This window comes from Saccopteryx bilineata, chromosome X (assembly GCF_036850765.1).
Source record: "Saccopteryx bilineata isolate mSacBil1 chromosome X, mSacBil1_pri_phased_curated, whole genome shotgun sequence".
In the NCBI taxonomy this organism is placed as follows: Eukaryota; Metazoa; Chordata; class Mammalia; order Chiroptera; family Emballonuridae; genus Saccopteryx; species Saccopteryx bilineata.
In genome coordinates this window covers 131,951,707-131,973,744 of record NC_089502.1, presented here as the reverse complement: position 1 = coordinate 131,973,744, position 22,038 = coordinate 131,951,707, and the positions used below count along the sequence as shown (strand labels likewise).

Below are 22,038 nucleotides of genomic sequence, written 5' to 3'. Positions count from 1 at the left end.
TGTCTCTCTCTCACACACACACACAAAAATTAACACTCCAAGAGGCTATCAATTTAGCAATGTGCTATGGAAGGCTTTTCTTATGGAAGATAGCTACAGCAATAGCAGGAATTGGTAGCCTACCAAAAACCAGTGATCTCTGAGCAAAATAATAAAAGTGAGAAAGTCACTATTAGACACCAACAAATTAGAAATTTGAGAGCTGCTGTCACCTTGAAATATTTTAAAGAAATTCCCAAGTGTTCATTAAATTTGTGTTTATCCTATGTTCTCTGGGCAAAACTGATGTACTAAACAGGTTGTATATGATTCTCTTCATATAAAAGTTTCCTACTTTCCCAAATTAAAATATTTCTTTTTCTCTCAGTATCACGAAGATGTTTCCATTCTACTGCTGGCCTGAGTTATTATTGAGTCACTCTTGTCAGTTACCATCAGTAAAATATTTTAATGACTTAAGACAGAGCCACACAGTGTATATTTGTTTTTCAGTTGCACAGTTTCATTGGTGAGTTTACTCTATTTTTAATAATATATATATATATATATATATATATATATATATATATATATGGGTTTCATTAAAAATAACCATACTATTCATGGTGGCTGAAAAGTTATAGTAATATAATATAATATAATATAATATAATATAATATAATATAATATAATATAATATAATATAATATAATATAATATAATATAATATAACATAATATAACATAACATAATATAACATAACATAATACCATCAATATCATATAATATAATAATAACTGTTTTCATGAGATAGACTCAAGCACAATGTAATCACTTCAGTCCAGATGCAGCTGAAGGAAAGAGGAGAATGCAAGAAAAGCAGAATGGAACTGACAGACCTAAATGGAAGACGCTGAACAGGCCGTCTTGGTAACCGAGAGTCCTATATATATATATTTTTTTGTATTTTTTCCAAAGCTGGAAACGGGGAGGCAGTCAGACAGACTCCCGCATGTGCCCGACCGGGAGCCACCCGGCATGCCCACCAGGGGGTGATGCTCTGCCCATCTTGGGGCGTCGCTCTGCCGCAATCAGAGCCATTCTAGCGCCTGAGGCAGAGGCCACAGAGCCATCCCCAGCGCCCGGGCCAACTTTGCTCCAATGGAGCCTCGGCTGCAGGCGGGGAAGAGAGAGACAGAGAAAAAGGAGAGGGGGAGGGGTGGAGAAGCAGATGGGCGCCTCTCCTGTGTGCCCTGGCTAGGAATCAAACCCAGGACTCCTGCACGCCAGGCCGACGCTCTACCACTGAGCCAACCGGCCAGGACCCCAAGAGTCCCATATTTACCAGGCAACCAGACCCCTGAAGAACCCATCGTTTATCCAGAAGATACTGAGAAAGAGAAGAAGGTAAGTCACAGTCCACCATTCGTCCTACTTACCTCTCAGGGCCGGCCACACCTCGTGGGGGAAGAGGAGGTACACCCTGCACTGCACAAGCCCTACCAAACTGCTTTAGTCACCCAGCTGTGACAAAGCGGACGATACTCACTTTGACGCCACAGGAGAAGAGGGCCTCTTAGAAAGGCCTCTGGGAAAATCAGTTCTTTTCAGTGGGGGCAGAGGGCCCACGCTGGAGTAAGTTGGCAGTTCTCTTTTCATCTTCTCTACCTGGAGGGGACACAGAACAGAACAGACATGACCCACAATGACAATTCTAACAATACCACAGATGAAGTGATGAACAGCTTGCTTTCAGAAGATCCATCCGAAGCTATAGTGCTTCCCACAATGGCAATATTTGCAGAGAAGCACCATGTGTCCATCCTATTTAGGTGATTTAGTTAAAAATAATAATAAATTCAGCTCAAAATGCAAAGATTTCCATCTCCATGTTATCTTAAGAAGAGTTGCCATGTCTGGCTGGCTCAGTGGTACAGCATCAGCTGGTGTGTGGATGTCCCAGGTTCGATTTCCGGTCAGGGCACATAGGAGAAGCACCCATCTGCTTCTCCACCCCTTCCTCTCTCACTTCTCTCCCCCACCTCCCTACAGTCATGGCTTAATTGGTTCAAGCGAGTTGGCCTCAGGCACTGAGGATGACATAGACACCAAACACACACACACACACACAGAGCTTGGCTGCTGAGCAACAGAGCAATGGCCACAGAGGGGCAGAGTATCGCCCCCTAGTGGGCTTGTCGGGTGGATTCTGGTCGGTGTGCATGTGGAAGTCTGTCTCTCTGCCCCCCCTACTAAAATAAAATAAAAATAAATAAATAAAAAGAGCTAACATCAGAACCATATGATGGTCCTGGATATAGGGGTGGGCAAAAGTAGGTTAATTTGTCAGTCATCACTACCTAAAAAGGTAAGTCATAAGGACCTGAAATAACAACAATAATAAGGATACAAATAAATAATATAATTAATAAATAATAATACAAGAATAAAACTGTTTTGCATACTCACACTACAAATCTACTTTAACCACACTCTATTTATAGAAACTGGAAAGAGTACAAAGGTCTACAATCACTACGAAAAGCTGCAGGATGGTGCAAACGTGGTATAACAGCCAAGACAGAGCTGTGGACCCTAACAGTGCACCTGGCAGCCCACCCACCCCTCTGTCTGCCCTGCGGCTGCCCCCTGCCGGAGGCTGGAGACACAGGCCGGCCTCAGTGCCCGGGTGCCTGGCCGGCAGCAGCGCTCCACAAGGGTGCTTCCCTTCTCTCCCTATTGCATTTCTCTGCAGCGAACCCTCACTGGTCCCACATATATTAGCCCCCTTCCACAGTTATGCACCCTGCAGTAAAAACATCCCTTCTCATGTGAGAACCACGGAGCCACCCTGAATTGAAAAAATAAACACGGTATTATAAAAACAAATGCCCAATAGTACAGTAAGGTGGTGGTTTTAAAGTTAAGTGCACACATTACTGGGTGTTCTGGCTTCAACAGGTGGAGCTCAAGTCCCGTCTGCCTGACCGCGGGCTGGTCTCAGTGACTTGCTTCTGATGCACAGCATGTGACAGAAGTGACGGTGCCTAACATCTGAGGCTGGATCATAAACGCGCTCCAGCACCCCCCCCCCAGCCCCCTTGCTCTGAGGGAAACCTGGTGCCCCCATTTGAATAGTTGAGCAGCTCTCCGGAGGAATCCACACAGTAAGGAGCTGAGGCCCCCCGCCAAGAGCCATGCGAGTGAGCCAGCCAGGTAGTGTAATGTGTATAATTTCTAAATAAATATGCTTCATTGGCAGTATCTGCTCAACATTTGTTTTGCTGATGGTATCAGTAAGACAGAAGAAATGTCCCAAGGCCAGTGTTGTGAATGAAGGCTGGCCGAGAACCTCAGTTCTGGTTGCGGGGCGAGGCAAGGCTGGCCAGCTTCAGACCCCCCTAAAGAAGCGGAGTGAGGGATGCTCAGAACATTCCCTCTGACTCCTGTCCTCTGGAGGGCAGGCTGCACAGGGGACAAGGTCTTGAGGAATTTGCTCCAAGGCACTAAGATTTAGGAGGGTACAAAAAGTTACCGGATTTTCAAAGGTTGGTGAAATTTTAAAGCAAGTCCGCCCCTCAACAATGCCAGAAACAAAGGCCCAGGTGGAGCACAGGGAGTAATTGCCCCGTCAGTTCAACCGGCCCCGATGGCAAATGCGTGTAGAAACATACCTGAGAAGGATCCACTGCTGCGCGGGTTCCTTTCCCATCCTCTTCGCTGGATATGATTGCAGCGATCTTCTTAGCAATTCGAGTGGGTGAAGACTTGTAGGAGCTTTGAAGAGAACTGGCAGCAGCTACACGAGGACAGGCATGAAAGACTAGAGAGTTATATAGCGTAATGACCAGAGAGACAGGGGCATAGACAGAAAAAGTAGAGCAAGCAAGAAGGTGGGAAGAACATATTTCTATTAAAACACGACACGGGCAATCCATGATCTCAAAATACCACCATACTTTTTCTCATGTGCACAGAAAGGACTCTTATCTTAAAAGGCTCCTACACTCAATGTTCAAGAGGCCAATCTCAGGAGTTCGAAATGTGGGCGTTGGAGCCAGACAGACCTAACACTGTCCCCTAATAGCTGGATCACCTTGGGCAGGTTACTTAACATCTCTAAATGTCAAGTTCCTTGTGCAGAAAAAGTTAACATAGCAAGCCTGACGCGTGCCTTTGGAAAGAATTGCTCACAAGGCTGGCCCTCGGTTGGGAACCTAGATTTCAGGAGGGTTCTTCCCAGTAAGTGAAAAGAAGCTCGCTGTACCTAAGCTGTGTGTACAAACATGACTTTCCTTCTGAGTCTGGGATTTGGGTGTGTGCCTGGCAGGGGGTGCCTACGTGACCAGCTCCCAATAAAACCCGTAGACACCGAGTCTTTCGTGCGCTTTCCTGGTCGGCAGCATTTCACACACGTCAGAACTCTCTGCTGGGAGAATGTGCCCTGTGTCACTACCCTGGGAGAGGACCTGGGAAGCTTCGACCTAGTCACCCCCAGGCCTCACCCCATGCATCTCTTCACTTTGCTGAGTTTGCACTCTAGCCTTTTCCCATAATCAATCATAGCTGTGAGGCCTCCTAGACAATCACGGACCCTGGGCGTGGTCTTAGGGACCAGACCCTCTGACACATTCTTCTTCTCAAAATGGGTATACTTCCATTTTGAGAAGAATTTTTTTGTGATATAATTCACATACCATAAAATTCATCCTTTTAAAATTTCATGTTTCTAGTGTATTCACAAGGTTGTGCAACCATAACTACAGTCTAATTCCAGAACATTTTCAACACACTCAAAAGAAGCCCTGTACTCATTAAGTATTCACGTTCCTCTGCCTCCCTCCCCCTCCCTAGCAAACGCTAATTTAGTGTCTCTCTGGATTTGCCTATTCCAGACATATCATATAAATGTAATCATACAATCTGTGGCACTGTGTGTGGCTTCTTTTACTTAGCATAATATTTTCAAGGTTCATCATGTAGTATGAATCAGCAATTCATTCCTTTTTATAGCTGAATAATATTCCACTTTATAGCCATACAACTTTATTAATTCATCTGTTGAACATTTGTATTGTTTACACTTTGTGGCTATAATGGAAAATGCTGCTAAGAACTCTTGTGTACAAGTTTTGGTGTGAACATAAGTTTTCAACTTCCTTGGCTCTATACCTAAAGGTAGAATTGCTGGGCCATAGGGTAACTCTGTGTTTGACGGAGTGCTAGGCCGTTATCTAAAGTGACTGCACTACTTTCCATTCCCACCTGCAATGTATAAAGGTTACCGTTTCTCTGCACCCTCACCAACAGTTACTATTTTCATTTTTGGATTTTAGCCATCCTAGTAAAATGTAAAGTAGCATCTCACTGTGATTTTGATTAGCATTTCCCTAACGAATGACTATGGTGAGGATCGTGCCATGTTTACTGGCCATTCGCCTAGCTTCTTTGCAGAAACAGTACAACTACACGCAAACAGCTGGAACTAGGTTGAGAATTACATGTCATACGTCATCTCACTGAATACACTATTTTGGGAACTGAGACCAGCCCCACCCTGATGTGGACACACTGTTGCCCATGTGCAAGCAGAGGACACTAGCCCTCATTAATCTTGCCATGGTGATGTGATCCACTCTGGGCAAGGAAGGGCTTTGATGGTAAGGCCCAGTGTTTCTCAGACTACAGTGTGCTAGTCGGGTGGGTCCAGAACGCCTGCCGTCTAACCAGCTCCCGGGTGATGGATGCTGCAGGTCCATGGAGCAGCCCTGAGTAGCTATTTGTTAAGCTCTCGTTCTACGCCAAGCATCGTGCTATCTCATTTAATCCTCATGACAACTTAAAATAACTCCATTTATAGATGAGGAACCAGAGGCTTACTTAGCGAGGTTAACTAACTTACCCAAAGTGGTAAGAAGTTGATTATGAGACTAGAGACTGTGGTTTAAAGGCTACTTGGTCAAACCATCTCTTTAAAAGTCTACTACCCTCCATAGCTCATGAAATGGAGTTTTCCCCCAACTCACACACCCTTAATGAATGAAATAATTCAATCACCTTTGTAACACAAGAAAAGAAACATAGCGATAGCAAAACACTGGTAGATAGAAAATGTTACTAACTGTTGAAGACATTTCACGAAGTCAGCAAAAGTGAAGCAAAATACAAACATTCAGGAATAACTTATAGGCTAACCATCACCACTTCTAGCATTTTCCTTAGCGTTACCAGCTTGGCCTCCTTTACCTGAGCCACTGGCCTGGCCGGGAACAGCAAGGTTAGTCTTGCTCCTTGCTAAAGAAGCCTGTGTGGGTGCCAACAGTCGTGTAACAATAAAGTTTTCCTCAGGAGAGATATGTATGCGATGAGCTGAGGAATGGAATCAAATAAAATTTTTAAAAAGCAAACTTAAAACTAAATAAAATGTTTAAAACAACACAGTTGCATGATGCAAATTAACTCGGGTGGTGGAACAAGCGCGGAAAATAAAAGGATTCTAGCACAGGATGGCTTCGGGGTTTGTCACAGTAAAAGAAAACAAACGGTGTGTCAGAGCGTGAAAGAGTGCGTTCTCTTGGGCTGTCGAAATTCATTCAAGATGCTGTTACAGTATTACCTGTGTCACTCTAAGACAATGAGCCCATCTCCCATGCTGTAATATGAACTGAAGAAACCACTTACTGACCAAGTAGAGCTAATATTGAAAATAAGATTACTTCTACAAAACCCTTGTTTTAGGTCTTCTGTTAAGAAATAGTTCATAATATACTGATTCTGTTAGTGTGTAAATATGCACCCTTTTATATTTTCTCCGTGTAAAGAAGGCCAAAATTAAAGTATAAAAAGAGCTGATTATTAGCTTTAATGGAAGCAATGATATTCAGTGACTTAAATGTCACTGAATAGGCCAAAATTCAGTGACTTAATGTCATTCTGATGGTTTGGAACGTATTATAAGGTAATGGATTAAGTTTTCCATTACTTTGTATTTTGAGGGTATGCAGTAGCCAATAAATAGCTTGAGAATTAAAATTTTCAATTTTTAATTCACAGATAGGTTAGCTGCAAATTAAATATAATAACCTACTGATATCTTTACATACTAATCAAAGCAAATATAAATTTAATATTAATTTGTAACCATGGGAATTCATGAAAATATATGGAAGACACTGATGGAATAGTTACACAGAGTAAAGGACATGTAGGTGTTTTCCCATCCAGCTCTTAATTAATTCAAGGGTTCCAGGGCTTACCCGTGAGCTACATCAGAGATCAGCCACACTGACATGGGTGGATCTCTGCCACACAGGACAGGCCTCTGTGCTGCAGGTGCAAGGTCCACGCCATTGAAAATCACCCAGGAAGACACACGGCTTCTTTAAAACCAAAAGCATCCTTCTGTAGGCCCTTTGGGGAGGACTTGATGGTAAGTATTCCACTGGCCTAACACTTCTGCAGTAATGCTTTAAAAAACACGTTTGATGCCTGGAGAACTTCCCTACTTTCTTTAACCTACATGCTCTGAAAGGTCTCAGTTCAGACTTTTGATGACTTATCTGAGGCTCCACTGGCACTCAGACAGTTTTATATCCATTTTGTTTCTGGCACTGGCACATGTCCTATACAGATCACCTCCCGCCTCAAAACAGAGTGCCAGAAAAGGCCACCAAGCCTTTTCCCATTTTAAAGGCTTCTTATTGCCTGACCAGTGGTGGCACACAGTGGATATAGCATCAACCTGGGAAGCTGAGAACCCAGGTTCGAAACCCTGAGGTCTCCGGCTTGATCGTGGGCTCACCAACTTGAGCAAGAGGTCACTCGCTCTGCTGTAGCCTCCCGGTCAAGGCACATATGAGAAAGCAATCAATGAACAACTAAGGTGCCGCAACGAAGAATTGATGCTTCTCGTCTCTCTCTCCCTTCCTGTCTGTCTGTCTCTCTCTCAAAAATTAAAAAATAAAAAAACACACAAATAAATAAATAAAGGCTGCATACTGATTCTGAGTTTCCGTTTGTACAGGCCTATAAACCACAGGTAGTAGCAGATTCCCATTTTTTTACACGTCTAAGTCTCCCATGTACCTTTCTCATCAATTCTTCTGTTTCTGGCTAATCAATTGTGGCACATGAATAACAACTGGGCAGTTACTTTTCAAACGGTCACCGCTGCCCACTCTCCGATGAACTCGGGGCAGGAGAACTGCATGCACTGTGGAAGACGGAGCCATCTCTCGCATGTGGGGAGAACTGCATTCGCTCCTGTCTTTATACAGCCATGGCCTGGCTCTAAAGGGCAATGCCACTGTTCAAAGCCTCATCAGTGAGGCCCGTGGCTCTCACAGTCAGAACACAAGGTCAGCGTAACGGGGGCGTCTGCAGAAGGCTCTCACAAAGACCAACATTAAGACGCTCACACTAGAAAAGAGAAAAACTGAAAAGATCAGGTCTACGCGTTCACTTGCCTCGGTCTGGAGAATAAGGTATTGTTGCAGTGGATGTAGACAGGCGCTTGGTCATGGGAAGCTCTGTCTGCTTTGGCAAATTCGCAGTTGATATTGAATGCTTGTTGTCACATGCTGCGGAGAAATTCATTAAAGACATTGGTACCCATTCCACCACAGACTGAGAAACACACACCTCAGGGCTCCTCCTGTCCTCATTCACATGCTTTCTAAGCCACCACGACCCAGCAGGCTACTCCCAGAGTCCTCCGACCCACCGAGCCTATCTGGGAACGCCCAGGCCACAGCAGCCATCGGTCTGAAGCAAGATCTTCCACCTCTCGCCTCTGTCCTCTTCAATTCCATCCAACCTCACTCAACTGTTCAACTATAGCCATGCAAACCCCACCAGCAAATCCCTTATTTCCTTGGGGCCAGGGGCTTTTACTCAGTATATTCAGACCACGTGAAAACAACACCAGCCTGGACTCAGGGACAAGTCACCACCAGAAAACGTTCTATGGTCTGAATGAATCTGCATGAGTTGAAACTGGACTTTTTATGAAGGTTATCGATACTCAGGTTGGAGAGAGAGGTCATTTGTAAGGCAAGGAGCTCTAGTTAAAGCAGAACAACCCTTAGTTGTTGGTTTCTTTCTCTTCTCAGGAGATGAGGCCACAACAGCCCTTTTTCAACAGCTATGATTATTTATGGTTAGGAATGTTAACATGTGGTCCCAGCCCTGGTGTTCTTAATTTCCAGGGAGCTAAGTCTTGCTAATTTTGTTCTTCCAGGGGTCGTCAAACATTTTATAAAAACCACCCACTTTTGCAGTGCTGGTCAACCTGGTCCCTACCGCCCACTTAGTGGGCGGTCCAGCTTTCATGGTGGGCCAATCGCAGCGCTGTTTGGTTGCGCGGTAGGGACCAGGTTGACCAGCACTGCAAAAGTGGGCGGTTTTTATAAAAAGTTTGAAGACCTCTGAAAGAGTTTCCCAGGCCGATACACAAAGCAGAGAGCCTATCAGGGAGGTGAGATAAAGAACAGAGCCAATGAATCTCCTTGTTCTGATGCTCAGTGTTTGCACTGCTACCCCCCCTCGCCTGTCCAACACCTGTGCAGAAATCCTTGCAATAACACACAGAACTCTGCGTGCCTAACCGGAGTGGACTAGAACACAATACTACTTATGCAAAACAAAATGAGGAGCAATGAGAGTGTGAAAGATCTGAATGCACAAAAGTCAAAGGCTGGCATGGTGTTCAAGGCAGACGTTCGTGAGCGAAGGTGAAATGTGTCCAGGGCACTAGGGTGCGAGGCATGCACAGCTCCACGATGACAGGAACAGAAATACGAGCATGTCATTCACATCGCTAGAAAAAAGTTCTATGGGGTCAGGCCAAGAAATCAATGGCGAAAGCACTGGAGACAGACAGCGATGGAGGCGAGTGCTCAGAACAGTCATCACAGAATGCCAGGGCATGGTGATGCTCTGATATACCGTTGGCAGGCTCAGCGGCGGTGGCGGCGGTCCCCGCGTCCGGAGGGAGGGCGCTGGCTGCTAAACCTAGAGGAGGGGGTGGCGTGTGTTCTGACTCACCTACACAGCAAAAATCAGAGCAAAGGAGGTAAAGGGAAAAGGCCCGCTTTCTAGTTGACTTAGTTTCTATTTAGGAAGTTAGAAAGAATAACTGAAATGAGTTGATTTCTCAAAACCAGGAAAAACAAAATATATTCACTGACAAAAGGATACATGCACAATACAGCAATATCAAAAAACTGTAATATAAATGTAAACCTGCCTGCTTTCAGAAAGAGCTAGTTGTACATTACCTGCATACTAGAATGACAAACAGTAAGACGCTGAACAGGAGAAAGCCACCCAGACTACTAACAATGCATACATTAAAGACTGGAAAATGTAAAAATGACTACCAACTGAATAATGAAATAAATAAGTCATCTTGAAACAAAACTTAGAGGCACAAAAACTAATAACGAGGGGGGCCCCCCTCTCCCGCTCTTTAGAGGGTAGCTGCCACTCAGCCTTTGTGGGTCACGCTGCAGTGGTAACTCAGCCCACTGCCAATGACCCTCCCTGGAACCAGATTGTCCCCTGGTCTGCCACATGGATCTGGTTAACCGGACTCTGCTTTCATTTTCTCGGCTTTTCTTTTGCTGTGCCTCACAGCCCAGCTATTGTATCAACTGCTGTTTGCTGGCAAAACGAATGCACAGATCCCCTTCATAAGAAACGTGTACGCCCTGGCCGGTTGGCTCAGTGGTAGAGCATCAGCCTGGCGTGCAAGGGGTCCCGGGTTCGATTCCCGGCCAGGTCACACAGGAGAAGCGCCCATCTGCTTCTCCACCCCTCCCCCTCTCCTTCCTCTCTGTCTCTCTCTTCCCCTCCCGCAGCCTAGGCTCCACTGGAGCAAAGATGGCCCGGGTGCTGGGGATGGTTCCTTGGCCTCTGCCCCAGGCGCTTGAGTGGCTCTGGTCACAACAGAGCAACGCCCCGGAGGGGCAGAGCATTGCCCCCTGGTGGGCGTGCCGGTTGGATCCCAGTCGGGCGCATGCGGGAGTCTGTCTGACTGTCTCTCCCCATTTCCAGCTTCGGAAAAATACAAAAAAAAAAAAGAAACGTGTACACAGGAAGCTTGGCAGTTTGAAACATCACATCTAAAAAAGGTACCTCCAGATTGGTACAAAGCATCCCCCAAACCCAGCAGGCTGCAGCCCTGATGACCTCCTGCCTGCCCCGAGGCCCTGCAATGCAGGGCCAGCCCGAAACTCACCCTCTCGTACTCGGGTCCCGAAGGCCTGGGGCACTCCAACCAGCGAGCATAGTTTCTTCATCTCCAGCTGCTGGGAGCGTTCCAGGGACCTGCGTAGCATGGCCTCCAGCCGCTCCTGTACAGGTGGTGCAAGGAAGAGCAAAAATTAACACCAGCCTGCGCGCCAGCAGTGAGTCACCAAGTGGGGCTCTGTGTTCTGGGCCCAAACCCGGCATCACGCTCTCGGCCACACCAGCGCCTTCTCAGTGGGTGGGTAGTGACCAATTCAGCTTGTGGGATCCCAGCCCCAACACCTCGTCGCTGGGAGAGGCTGCTGCAGCCAGGCCCCGATTTGTTTAAGAACAACGCTAGACGACCAGTAACTCCTTGAGGCCTGTCTCAAGTCCCGGTTTGCCCCACCCAGTAGAAATGGAATTGTGCTCTAGAACCAACTGGACGTTCTCTAGTTGAAATGCATAAAACATTTTGATTTGAGAACATTTAAATTAAAATGAAATATAATTTGCAGTTTATAGTCTTAAGTTTAATTTTTGGGGTGCTACACAACTATGAGATTATTTTGCAAAGCCTTGTTTTCACCTTAGAATTTCTTAAAGGGGGTTCCATTGTTTTCTACATTGTAACAGTTTGCTAGGGATGACCCTACACATTTCAAACTTTAAGAAAAACAAGAGGAGGGAACATTCTGTCCACAAAATAAAGTATCTGAATTCTCACGAGTTAAATGGAAGGAGGGGAGGAGGAAGAACTAAACAGTTTTAGCCAGAAGAGAAAAACCAACCAGGCTTCTCCCTTAACAGGGCATTAATCAAAACATTCTCCTGTATCAACTCAATTGCCACCTTCATAAAGTTGGGCCTGACGGCTGGTAAGTATTTCCCTGGCACTGGAGTTGCAATTCTTTGGTGGTTGTTGTTGCTGCTGCTGTTGTTGCTTTAAGAGAGAAGAAGGGAGAGAGAGACAGGAACGTTAATCTGTTCCTGTATGTGCCTGGACCGAGGATTGCACCGGCAACCTCTGTGCTTCGGGATGATGCTCTAACCCAGTGGTGGGCAAACTCATTAGTCAACAGAGCCAAATATCAACAGTACAACAATTGAAATTTCTTTTGAGAGCCAAATTTCTTAAACTTAAACTATATAGGTAGGTACATTCCTTATCGAGGTAGCGCCCTCACGTGGTATTTTGTGGAAGAGCCACACTCAAGAGGCCAAAGAGCCGCATGTGGCTCCTGAGCTGTAGTTTGCCGACCAGGGTCTAACCAACCAAGCTATCCGGCCAGGGCAGGAGTTCCAGTTCTACACTCCCCCCTGTTCCGGTGACTGCAAATACCAAAGCCTCTGCCTGCCTCCCCACGGAGAAGGCTGAAGCAAGGTCAACAGCTATGCTGATCCCCTTGCACCCCTATAAAGACCCCCTGCAGTGCGCCCGAAACTGGGCCCATCCTAGCCGGACTCCACAACAAAAAGATGCTCTATATTCCTGCTGAAATAAGCAAGCCAAATTAATGTCGAGTGGCAGCAACTGAGTAACCGTGAGGTAAGGGTCAGAAAAGGGCACCCTTCTATCACTCAGTAACACAGAGAAGTCACTTCCGAGGTGCCTGGACCTGTCCTTTGTCTACACTAGAGGGATGAGTTGAGCATTCTCCACATCTCGGCCTCCTCTGCATGATTTCTCTCTGAATAACACTTTGCTAAGAGACAGGCCTCTCCAGGAACCTGAGCACAGGAAGGGAATGTTTTTCCTCCTACAAGTCTCAGATGCGGCCTGACCTGTGGTGACGCAGTGGATAAAGTGTCGACCTGGAGTGCTGAGGTCACTGGTTCAAAACACTGGGTTTGTCCAGTCAAGGCACATATGAGAAGCAACTACGACGAGTTGATACTTCCTGCTTTTCACCTCCCTCCTTTCTCTCTTTTTTTCTCTATCTCCCTCCTGTAAGGTCGGTGGATAATGGGGAAAGGTCACGTGAGAAACCAGACCCGGGAACTTGGCTAGAGCTGCCCACATTCATGCGCACCAAAAGAAACTTCCTAGGAGTCCTTGGAAAAAGAGCGACTGTACGTTAGCCAGTGAGACTTCGCCATGTCATATTAGCTCGACCACCCTAGATGGGACTCTTTAAATATCCCACATGCGGTTTCATCTGCGCGACTTCCCTGGCCCCTGTCCCCCGGACCAGGGAACATCGTCTGGGAAGTGCTCTGTACTCAATAAAACTTTGGCTTATCCACACTTCGTGGCTACACCCCTTCCTTCTTCCTCGGCAGGGAAAAATACCTTACACCTCCTCCCTAAAAATTAATAAGTAGAATCTTTCACAAACAATCTCAGACTTGAATTTGCTCTAGTTTCTGGCTGAGACTCTACAATCATGAGTGTGCATTTCCTAGCACTGTCCCATCCTCACAACCCTGGCCCACTAAATTCTGACAGCCAAACCCAACAGTCTGTTTGAGAGAAGGGAGGGGCATTAAGGGACTTGAACATCTTGACTATTTGACATCTTGACTATTTGTTCAAGACTGGGGCAAAATGGTATTTTATTGTATGGATTTAACATATTTAACCAATGACCTCATTTAAGTGTTGAAACCTTGCACCCCAGAGTAAATTTAGCATGAAGTGGGTTATGGGAGAATTCTTACATGTCAGAAGGACCTCACAAGGCAGCTCCTAAGGAGACCAATGAGAAGAAAGAACACTAGACTCCTCAGGCCAACCTTACCACCGAGCAGCTATCTAGGGACATAAATAGAAGGGAATGAACACCCAAAGCCAGACCTACTCTTAGATGGCTCAGTTCCCTCTAGAAAAAACACCTCTCTCTCTAACTGCAATCCACTAAGTGGCTCCAAATTCCACTATTAGAGATTCATTCCTTTCAACCATTGAGTAGGCTTATAAAAATGAAGCCATCCCTGAGAGAAGACAAAATCACTTTATGTCACCACCTTTGGAAAGATGATGAAAAAGAGTCAGTAACTGAGCTCTATGGTAAGGGGATTTCTAGAACCCGAAGTTGTCAGAATGGGGTGATTCAAACATCAGAACAAAACCGGCTCCGTTCACTTTTCTTAGAGGTTTACACAGGTCAGTATTACCCAGTGTGTCTTTCGGTTCCTTCATGTGACAGAATGGAAAGAATCCTAGATTTGGAATCAGGAGATAAGAATTCAAATCCCACCTCCGCCTGCCACTTTTTAACCCTATCACCTTGAGTTAGTTAATTGTGTAACATGCTTGGGCACGGTTTTCTCATCTATAAAACGGGAACATTACCTGTATCAGCAGACCACTCAAATCTACAAGATAATAACTTGCATAGTAAATCCTGAACCAATGTGAACTGAATCTGAATTTGAAGAGGAGGGCTGTCAACAAGGCAGTCTGAGCAGCCTGACTCCGAGTTCCCCGAGTTCCCCGGAGGGCTTGTTAGAACCCCAATGCTGGGCGCCATCCCGAGAGTTTCTGATTCCCTAGGTCTGGGATGGAAAATGCTGAGAATGTATACTTCTGACACAGTCACAGGCCACGTGGGTGCGGCAGGTCCTGAAGTGCTGGTTAGAGGAAAGACCGAGCATGACAGAGCATTTGAGAAAGTTCAATCACATCAGAACAGCATTAATCAATACTAGAGCTGCATACCGCATACCTCAATTCCTGCCAAGCTCCGGTTCTCCCAACGACAGAGGATGGGGAAAGGACAAGGCAGATTCTTGTCCCTAGAGTGTCCTCTATTGTGTGGGGCTTAGTAGAAGGAAGGAATGACACCTCACCTTTGATCCCTTGACCTTTGGCCCTAGGACTGACTGGATGAATTCAGAGGAGAATCGCGAGCAGAGGGCCCTGCTGAGCTGGCCTGGCAGTATAAACACTCCAGCAGGGCCCAGCCGGGCGCTGTTCCTCAGACAGCCCGTCCGGCAGCGCAGGAGGCCTGCTGGGCCTTTTCCAGCGCCCTCGCTACACGCGTACTGGAGAGGACAGCATGGAACGAGCCCCCACGTGGTCCTCCACAGAGGTCCACAGAGGGTCTTTCTCCAGACATCCGCCTCTGACAGGAAAGGCCATGTAGTCACCATGGCCCCCCGCCAGCCAATGCCTGTGAGACAGGCCAGCCCTCAGCCTAGTGAGGTTTTTGTTTAGGCTAGGTTCAGAAACTGGTTGTTTTTACACTCAGTTTGGTGAGTCTTGTTAGGTATCAATCGGTAACAGGAGGAGAAGTTGTGATGTGTCAGAACTTACAGAGAGGAAGCTGGTTTTTGAAAGAAGCCCATCCTAGTGACCTGTTTAGCATAAGGAACATGGCAGTTGCTCTGCCAGACCCTATTTCTGGAGCACAAGCCGGGAAGCTATCCTTCCCAATTGAAGAATGGGGGACTACACTGTGTGGTCAGCCCTAACCCAGGAAGGTGACAAGGGCCCGTTCTGGAAGCTCGAACTTTGGGGCATGAGGGGGTTTGAGGGAAAGGGAACCTGCAGGGGACACGGGACCGCCCTTCCCCAGGACGGCCCGACCAGCCTTCAGAACCAAACAGTTCCGCCAAGCTTGAGACGCCAAACGGGCTGCGGTGGAAGGGACCCTGCAGAGGCCTCGCCCTGTCTGCCAGAGACGGAACGTGACAGAAAGAACTAAACTCTGTCACCGACAAGCAAATGGAGACTCTCCACAGCCACGGGCCACGGCGGCAGCCCTCCCAGAGACCTCCAGTGGACCCTGGGGCCGTTTGCAGAGGGTTTCCTTAGGAAAGGGCTCTCGACGTGGAGACTTAGCCATTCTCTCCAAAAATCGCCCACGAGAATGCCGAACAGACCTCGGCACAGGCAGAGCCGAAGCCAACGTGGGTAGCAGGCCGGCCTGCACATGCAGAGTACCCGGGCTCCACCAGGCTCTCCAGGGCCCTGAGGCTGGGAGCAGGTGGCAGAGGGAAGCTGCTGCTTCCCAGCGTTCCTCCCCGACTGCGGGAGGTCTGGCTCTCAGTCCCGCATGCATGCCATGTCCTGTCTGGGGAGAAGCGGGAAAAGTGTGACTTGTGTTTGTGCTGCTGGGGGTCAGGCAGGATCCCCTGGTGCCCCCATGACCACATTAGGAGTGAAAGGGAGCGCACAAAGCAAAGTCAGAGTCAGCTGGATGCGCAACCACTGACGACTCAGCTGCATCAGGACCAGCCATCTGGCACGCCATTCCCTCATCTGCAAGAGCAGGGGGTCTGTGAGCTTGATTTAAAATGCCTCCCGCAGACCCCTGCGGCACTCAGGTGTGTCAGAGGCTCAGGAAGTGTCTCCCACGACTACACAGAAGCAAGAGCCACGTACTTGGTCTGGAATCAGCAATCCCGCAGGACGTCAGGAACCGAAATGGAGAGAGTGAGGAGCAAGGAGATGTGCTGTGAGTCAGGCAATGGAGGACAGGAAGAAAGCGGGCGAGACCAGGGACTCACGGCAAACACACACAGGCCGGCGAAGGACAGCTCTGTCCCGGGTTACTAAAGCAGCCTAGCGCTCTGTGGCTTTCTTCTGAGTCTACACACGTTGCGCCCTAATCTTTTCCGTGTAGCTCCCTCTTGACCTTGCCTCAGCCGAGGTCAGCTGACATCACTGAAGGGAACCAAACATTTCTGAGCATTACTCTGTGCTAGGTGCTTCGCTGGGAACTTCCGTACAAGTCACCTGCTATCTTTCCTGTGCCGACCTCTGTTTTGGGCTGAGGAGACTGAGTTAGAGGGTTATGAGGGGCTCAGTGACTTGCCCCTGAATCTCAGCTGCCTGGTGGTGGAGCTGGGACTTGCGTGGGGAGCAGAGGAAGCCTCACAGCGATCAGCCTGCAGTCAGCAACAGCGAACTGTGGCAAAGACCCTTGCTTCGGCCTTCATTTGCAAAGAGGAATCCTCATGTAAATGAATGCTTTGTGGGAAAGATGAATGTAATTGTGTGTGTGCACGTGCATGTCCATGGTTTTTAAGTTAAAAAAGAGAAAGGGGCAAAGATATATCATGAGAAACCATGCCGAGATTTAAAAAATACTGAATTCATAGAAACATTTCTGTATCCTATAATGCTGGCAATTACCAAACCTCTATGTTGTTCATACTAAATGATGAGTCATTATAACTTACGAATAAAAAATGATCATCACCTGATACAAAGCTATGACTATAGCCTTAAAATATACTTGTTAAGAAAACCTATATCCCAGATATGCTTGTTAAATATACTTTCAAAGTTTAGTAATAAAGGACTCCATAGGGGTAATTATATTCCATCTCTTTTTAAAAGGGTAACTGGAGACAAAGAATAATTAAAAGCAAGGAACTGCATTAAAATGAAAATATATTAGCACCTTTGGATTTGAAGGCAGGCTATTTGATTTTTCCAGCAGTGAGTAACAATAGGATCAAGTTCTCTCCCACCCTCACAGCCCTTCCTCGAGCCTCCTGTCTGCCCTGCAGGACTGGATCCCCAGAGGAACCCCCAGGGGAACCCCCAGCGGAACCCCCAGAGGAATCTCCAGTGGAACCCCAGCAGAAACCCCAGTGGAACCCCCAGCAGAACCCCAGGTCTACCTCACCTGACCCCTACCCAGCATCCCCCCCCCCCGACTCCTAGAGTCAGAGATGGCTATAGCCCTGAAAGAGGCCTTGGCGACTGCAAAATCCAACCCACTCACTTTAGAGACAAGCAGTTCAAGGCCCAGAGAGGCCAAGTGGCTCGTCCAAGGTCCCAGAGCAAGTGAGCAGCTGAGCTGCATGGATAAGTCTCTGTTCCTAGTCCAGCCCTGCTTCCACCGTACAGTGTCATGCTGCTGAGAGGCCGCACGGCGAACCGCTCGGGAGAGGGCTAAGGAGCCGGCCACTCCTGTGCAGCAGACCTGGCAGGGGCAAACGGCTCGGGAGAGGGCTAAGGAGCCGGCCACTCCTGTGATGCAGACCTGGCAGGGGCGAACCGCTCGGGAGAGGGCTAAGGAGCCGGCCACTCCTGTGCAGCAGACCTGGCAGGGGCAAACGGCTCGGGAGAGGGCTAAGGAGCCGGCCACTCCTGTGATGCAGACCTGGCAGGGGCGAACCGCTCGGGAGAGGGCTAAGGAGCCGGCCACTCCTGTGCAGCAGACCTGGCAGGGCGCACGGGGCCGAGCGCCAAGCCCAGTGTGAGCTGCTCAGGGGGCGCGGGCGCCCGGAGCCTTACCCCGTCCTCACGGAGCTTCTGCCTCCTCTTCTCCTCCACGGCGGCCCTCTTCTCATCCTCCCGGCGCCGCTGCTCCTCGAGCTTCCGCCATCGCTCCTCCAGTTGCTTTTCATACTGGAGCTTCGCTCTTTCCTGCTTCTCCAGGAGCTGCTGCTCCCGGGCGGCTAGGGGAAGAAAAATGGCAGAGAGGGGGCATGAGCAGGGCACCCTCCACCACTGGGGTTGAGAGCAAAAACGCAGAAGCAAGAGTGAGCCCGAAACAAGAGCCCGGTGAGAGCTCAGGCTGCAGGGACCGAGGGGCGCGGTTCCGGCACCTCTGACACTCGCTGGCTGCCCTGAGCAGGCCAGCCACAGAACCTCCGCTCCGGCTTCCTCCGCTGTGACATGGGGATGGCGTGTTTGCAGCACCACAGTGCGGTGAAGACTCAGTGACACAGTGCATGGAAAGTGTACAGTCAGTGCCCCCAAGACTACCATTGCTATCCTTAAGTAAGTCTGGTCACGCTGGGTAAACCAGACACTGGTTGAGAAATGTGAGTTGTAAGGGGTCCATGCATTCCAAACATGTTATCTGCGCATGCCCACACACCTGTCACTGAGCGAGTAAGATCGGCCTTCCTCACAAAACAATGCAGAAAGGGGCTTTAACTCCAACTGGCTGAGTCAGGGACAGGTTCCCTGGAGGAAGCAGCGCCTGAGCTGACCAGCAGGAGGCAGTCAAGGAGAACTTGAGAGCTCATTTGTCTCAATTCAGGGAGGAAACCACTATCTACTTACCTCAGAGCACCCTGTGGGGACATACCCTACTTATCCATCCCCAGCTTTGCTTAGCCAGGTTCCCCACCTCAACACAGATAACGCCTCAACTGGCCCTTCTAGATGCCTGGGAGGGAGAGCACCCCGTGCACACCTGGGCGCAGGGCAGCAAGTGCCTCTGGTTCTCACTCTTCGTGCTCTGCACAGCCCTAGAACACAGCCCGGAACACGGCCAGGTGCAGTGTCCGCTGGCTGAGCAGAGGAGCTGTTCGGAGAGTTACAGGCCTGTGAACGTGCCAGAGGCAGTGTGGGCTCACCTCCCCCCCGGTCTCCATGCTCATCTAACAGCTGCCTAGCTCTCTTCCAGTTCAGCCACAGCTTTCTAAGGCTCTTCAGGGAAGAAACTGCCACATCTCCGCTTCCTTGAACCTCATCTGCCAAAGTGCACAACTTACCGATACACTTCGCCTTTTCTTCGCGTCTTTCTTTAGCGAGTCTTTGTCTTTCATTGCATCTTAGAAACCCGCCCATGCCTATAAGAAAGAAAACGGAATGAAACACACTTCTTCACTCTTTCTATACCCACTGAGTGCCAGGGGCTGCTGGGTCCCCACCCTGGGTCAGGCGACATGTACACACTATTCATCACCATTGCTTCGTCCTCAGAGGCCCTATCCATCACTCCCCACGACACACAGCCCACCACATACACGACCTGCCCCAAGAGCTGAGGAGTAGCAGCCATGACTGCCACTCACCCACCACCACCAGCCTTGGAGAACCAAGCCCTTTGCCTAGTCTCCTGTCCCAGACCTGGCCCTGCAGTGGCCAGAAAGTGTAGTGATTGACAGAGAACCCTGGCATGGGCAGAGAAGCCCACCAAGGCCTCCCCACACTAGCCCCCAAGGGAGGGGGAAGCAGGCAGGTGGACACGCTCATTACACAGACAGTGAACATTCTAGTGCCTGAAGGGTGCCAACGGCCGAGGGACACACAGGAGCTCCGCGGGTGAACACTGAGGACCATGGGCCTCGCTTGATTTTGGTTCTACGTTCGCTCTGACGTTGAGTTTAGTATTTCAGAATCACAAGAAAGCAATATACTCCTGTTTGTCACTTAAATATCTACAACAGATAAAATGGAACAAATAGTGTCATTCCCTCCCCAGAAATGTCCAGGAAGCCTCCCAGAAGCTCCTCACCACCATTCATCTTATCCATCTTCTATAGAACAGTAACAAACTTGCTCAGAGATGAAGTTCTCACTGCCCTTGTAGGATAGGAACTAATTTAGAGCAGCATTGTCTCAATTAGTCATTTGTGACTATTTTTTATATAATGTTTCAACAAAACATTCACTCACAATCAGCTTCAGTGTTAGCACAACCAACACTTCCCAGCTTGAGTCTACCTTTCCATAGTAACAGGACACGCTGACGTCACAATGCCTGTTGCCATGGCAACCTCTCATGAAGGCAACCTCTCATGGCCCCTCTCATGAAGGTTTTTTTTTTTTTTTTAAGAAAATTATACTTAATGGGGGTAGCATTGATCAATAAGAGTACATAGGTTTCAGGTAAACATTTCTATAGCATTTGAACTGTTGATTATGTTGTGTATCCATCACCCAAAGTCAAATCTTTTTCTGTCACCTTATATATGTCCCTCTTTACTCCTAACACTGTCCAGGAGGCACCAAGAGGCCTGGATTGCAGAGCAGCAGGGAAACAGGACAGGAGTGGGTGAGAGAAACACTGGATTGTCAGGACTCCCACCTGCTGTTGCAGCCTGAATCACAGATAGGGGAAGTCAACGCTCAGAGACAAGCACTAGAAAACCAAACCTGGACAAGTGCCACTCTCCATGTGTGGCTGCAGTCAAGTCTTAATCATTATGATGCTACCAACAACATTTTCAAGCCCTCCCCCAAAATAAAAGAATTTCAAGGCCTGACTTCTCAGCTCATCACTGCAAGCTCCCCACAATCGAACCCCAAACCCTCTTGCCAGCTTGACCTCAGCACTGCCCTTTTCTCCCATACCCCTTCCAGCTACAAGCACTTCTTCTCTCCCCATCCTCTGCCTCTGTCAACCCCATCCACCTTCACGACCCCGCAGGTCCCCAAACCTCCATGCTCTGCTCCCACGATGGGGGAAGCCTATTTTCATTCTGCTTGGCTGTTGTGTTCTCCTCTCAGCCATCCAGCTCAGGCCACTGCCCCCGTCCCTTGTGGCCCCCAGGACAGGCGCAATGCTCAAAGACAGGTATATAGTCGGTAGAAGGGGAGCAGGGAGATAAAACCAGGTTTCTTTTTTTCTAAATACATTCAGGCTTTTGTCTCTACTACAAGAATTTGATTAGTAAGACTATGTTCTGTGTAGAAAGCTACAAACAGAAGTCTAGGAGCCCTGGACAGATGCTTGTGCCCAAGGACATGCCTCTCTGTATTGTCCATGCCACCCCCAGGAGTTAATGGGCCTGCTCCATATCTACTGTAACATCTAAGAACCACTGAAAGTGTTCTTTAAACAAAAGAAAGAAAGAGCCCTGGCAAGATAGCTCGGTTGGTTAGAACATTATCCTGAAGCTCAGAGGTTGCTGGTTTGGTCCCTGGTCAGGGCACATACAGGAGCAGCTCAGTGTTCCTGTCTCTGTCTCTCCCCCTTCCCCTCTCTCTAAAATCAACAAAATAAACATTCAAAAGATTTAGAGAAAAAGAAAGAAGAGAAAAGAAGAGAGAGAGAGAAAGAAGAAAGGAAAGAAGGAAGGGAGGAAGGGGAGAGGGAGGGAGGGAGGGAGAGAGAGAGAGAGAGAGAGAAAGAGAGAAAGAAAGAAAGAAAGAAAGAAAGAAAGAAAGAAAGAAAGAAAGAGCCAGACATA

The 22,038-nt window shown here is 48.1% G+C and overlaps 1 protein-coding gene across 5 annotated transcripts in view; it reads right to left on the bottom strand.

The window, feature by feature from the left end:
* Window positions 1-22,038, bottom strand: part of MAP7D2 (MAP7 domain containing 2) — a 134,814-nt gene that overhangs the window by 44,308 nt on the left and 68,468 nt on the right. For 3 of the 5 annotated variants that reach the window (XM_066250094.1, XM_066250098.1, XM_066250097.1), the window contains exons 2-9: window positions 19,615-19,692; window positions 18,404-18,567; window positions 11,219-11,333; window positions 9,925-10,023; window positions 8,445-8,558; window positions 6,226-6,348; window positions 3,654-3,802; window positions 1,529-1,647 (exon numbers count right to left, since the gene is read on the bottom strand). In XM_066250094.1, the coding sequence (XP_066106191.1) occupies window positions 1,529-1,647; window positions 3,654-3,802; window positions 6,226-6,348; window positions 8,445-8,558; window positions 9,925-10,023; window positions 11,219-11,333; window positions 18,404-18,567; window positions 19,615-19,692 (961 nt within the window). The remainder of the gene's footprint in view (window positions 1-1,528; window positions 1,648-3,653; window positions 3,803-6,225; window positions 6,349-8,444; window positions 8,559-9,924; window positions 10,024-11,218; window positions 11,334-18,403; window positions 18,568-19,614; window positions 19,693-22,038) is intronic. The other 2 variants (XM_066250095.1, XM_066250096.1) reach the window with 2 other exon arrangements.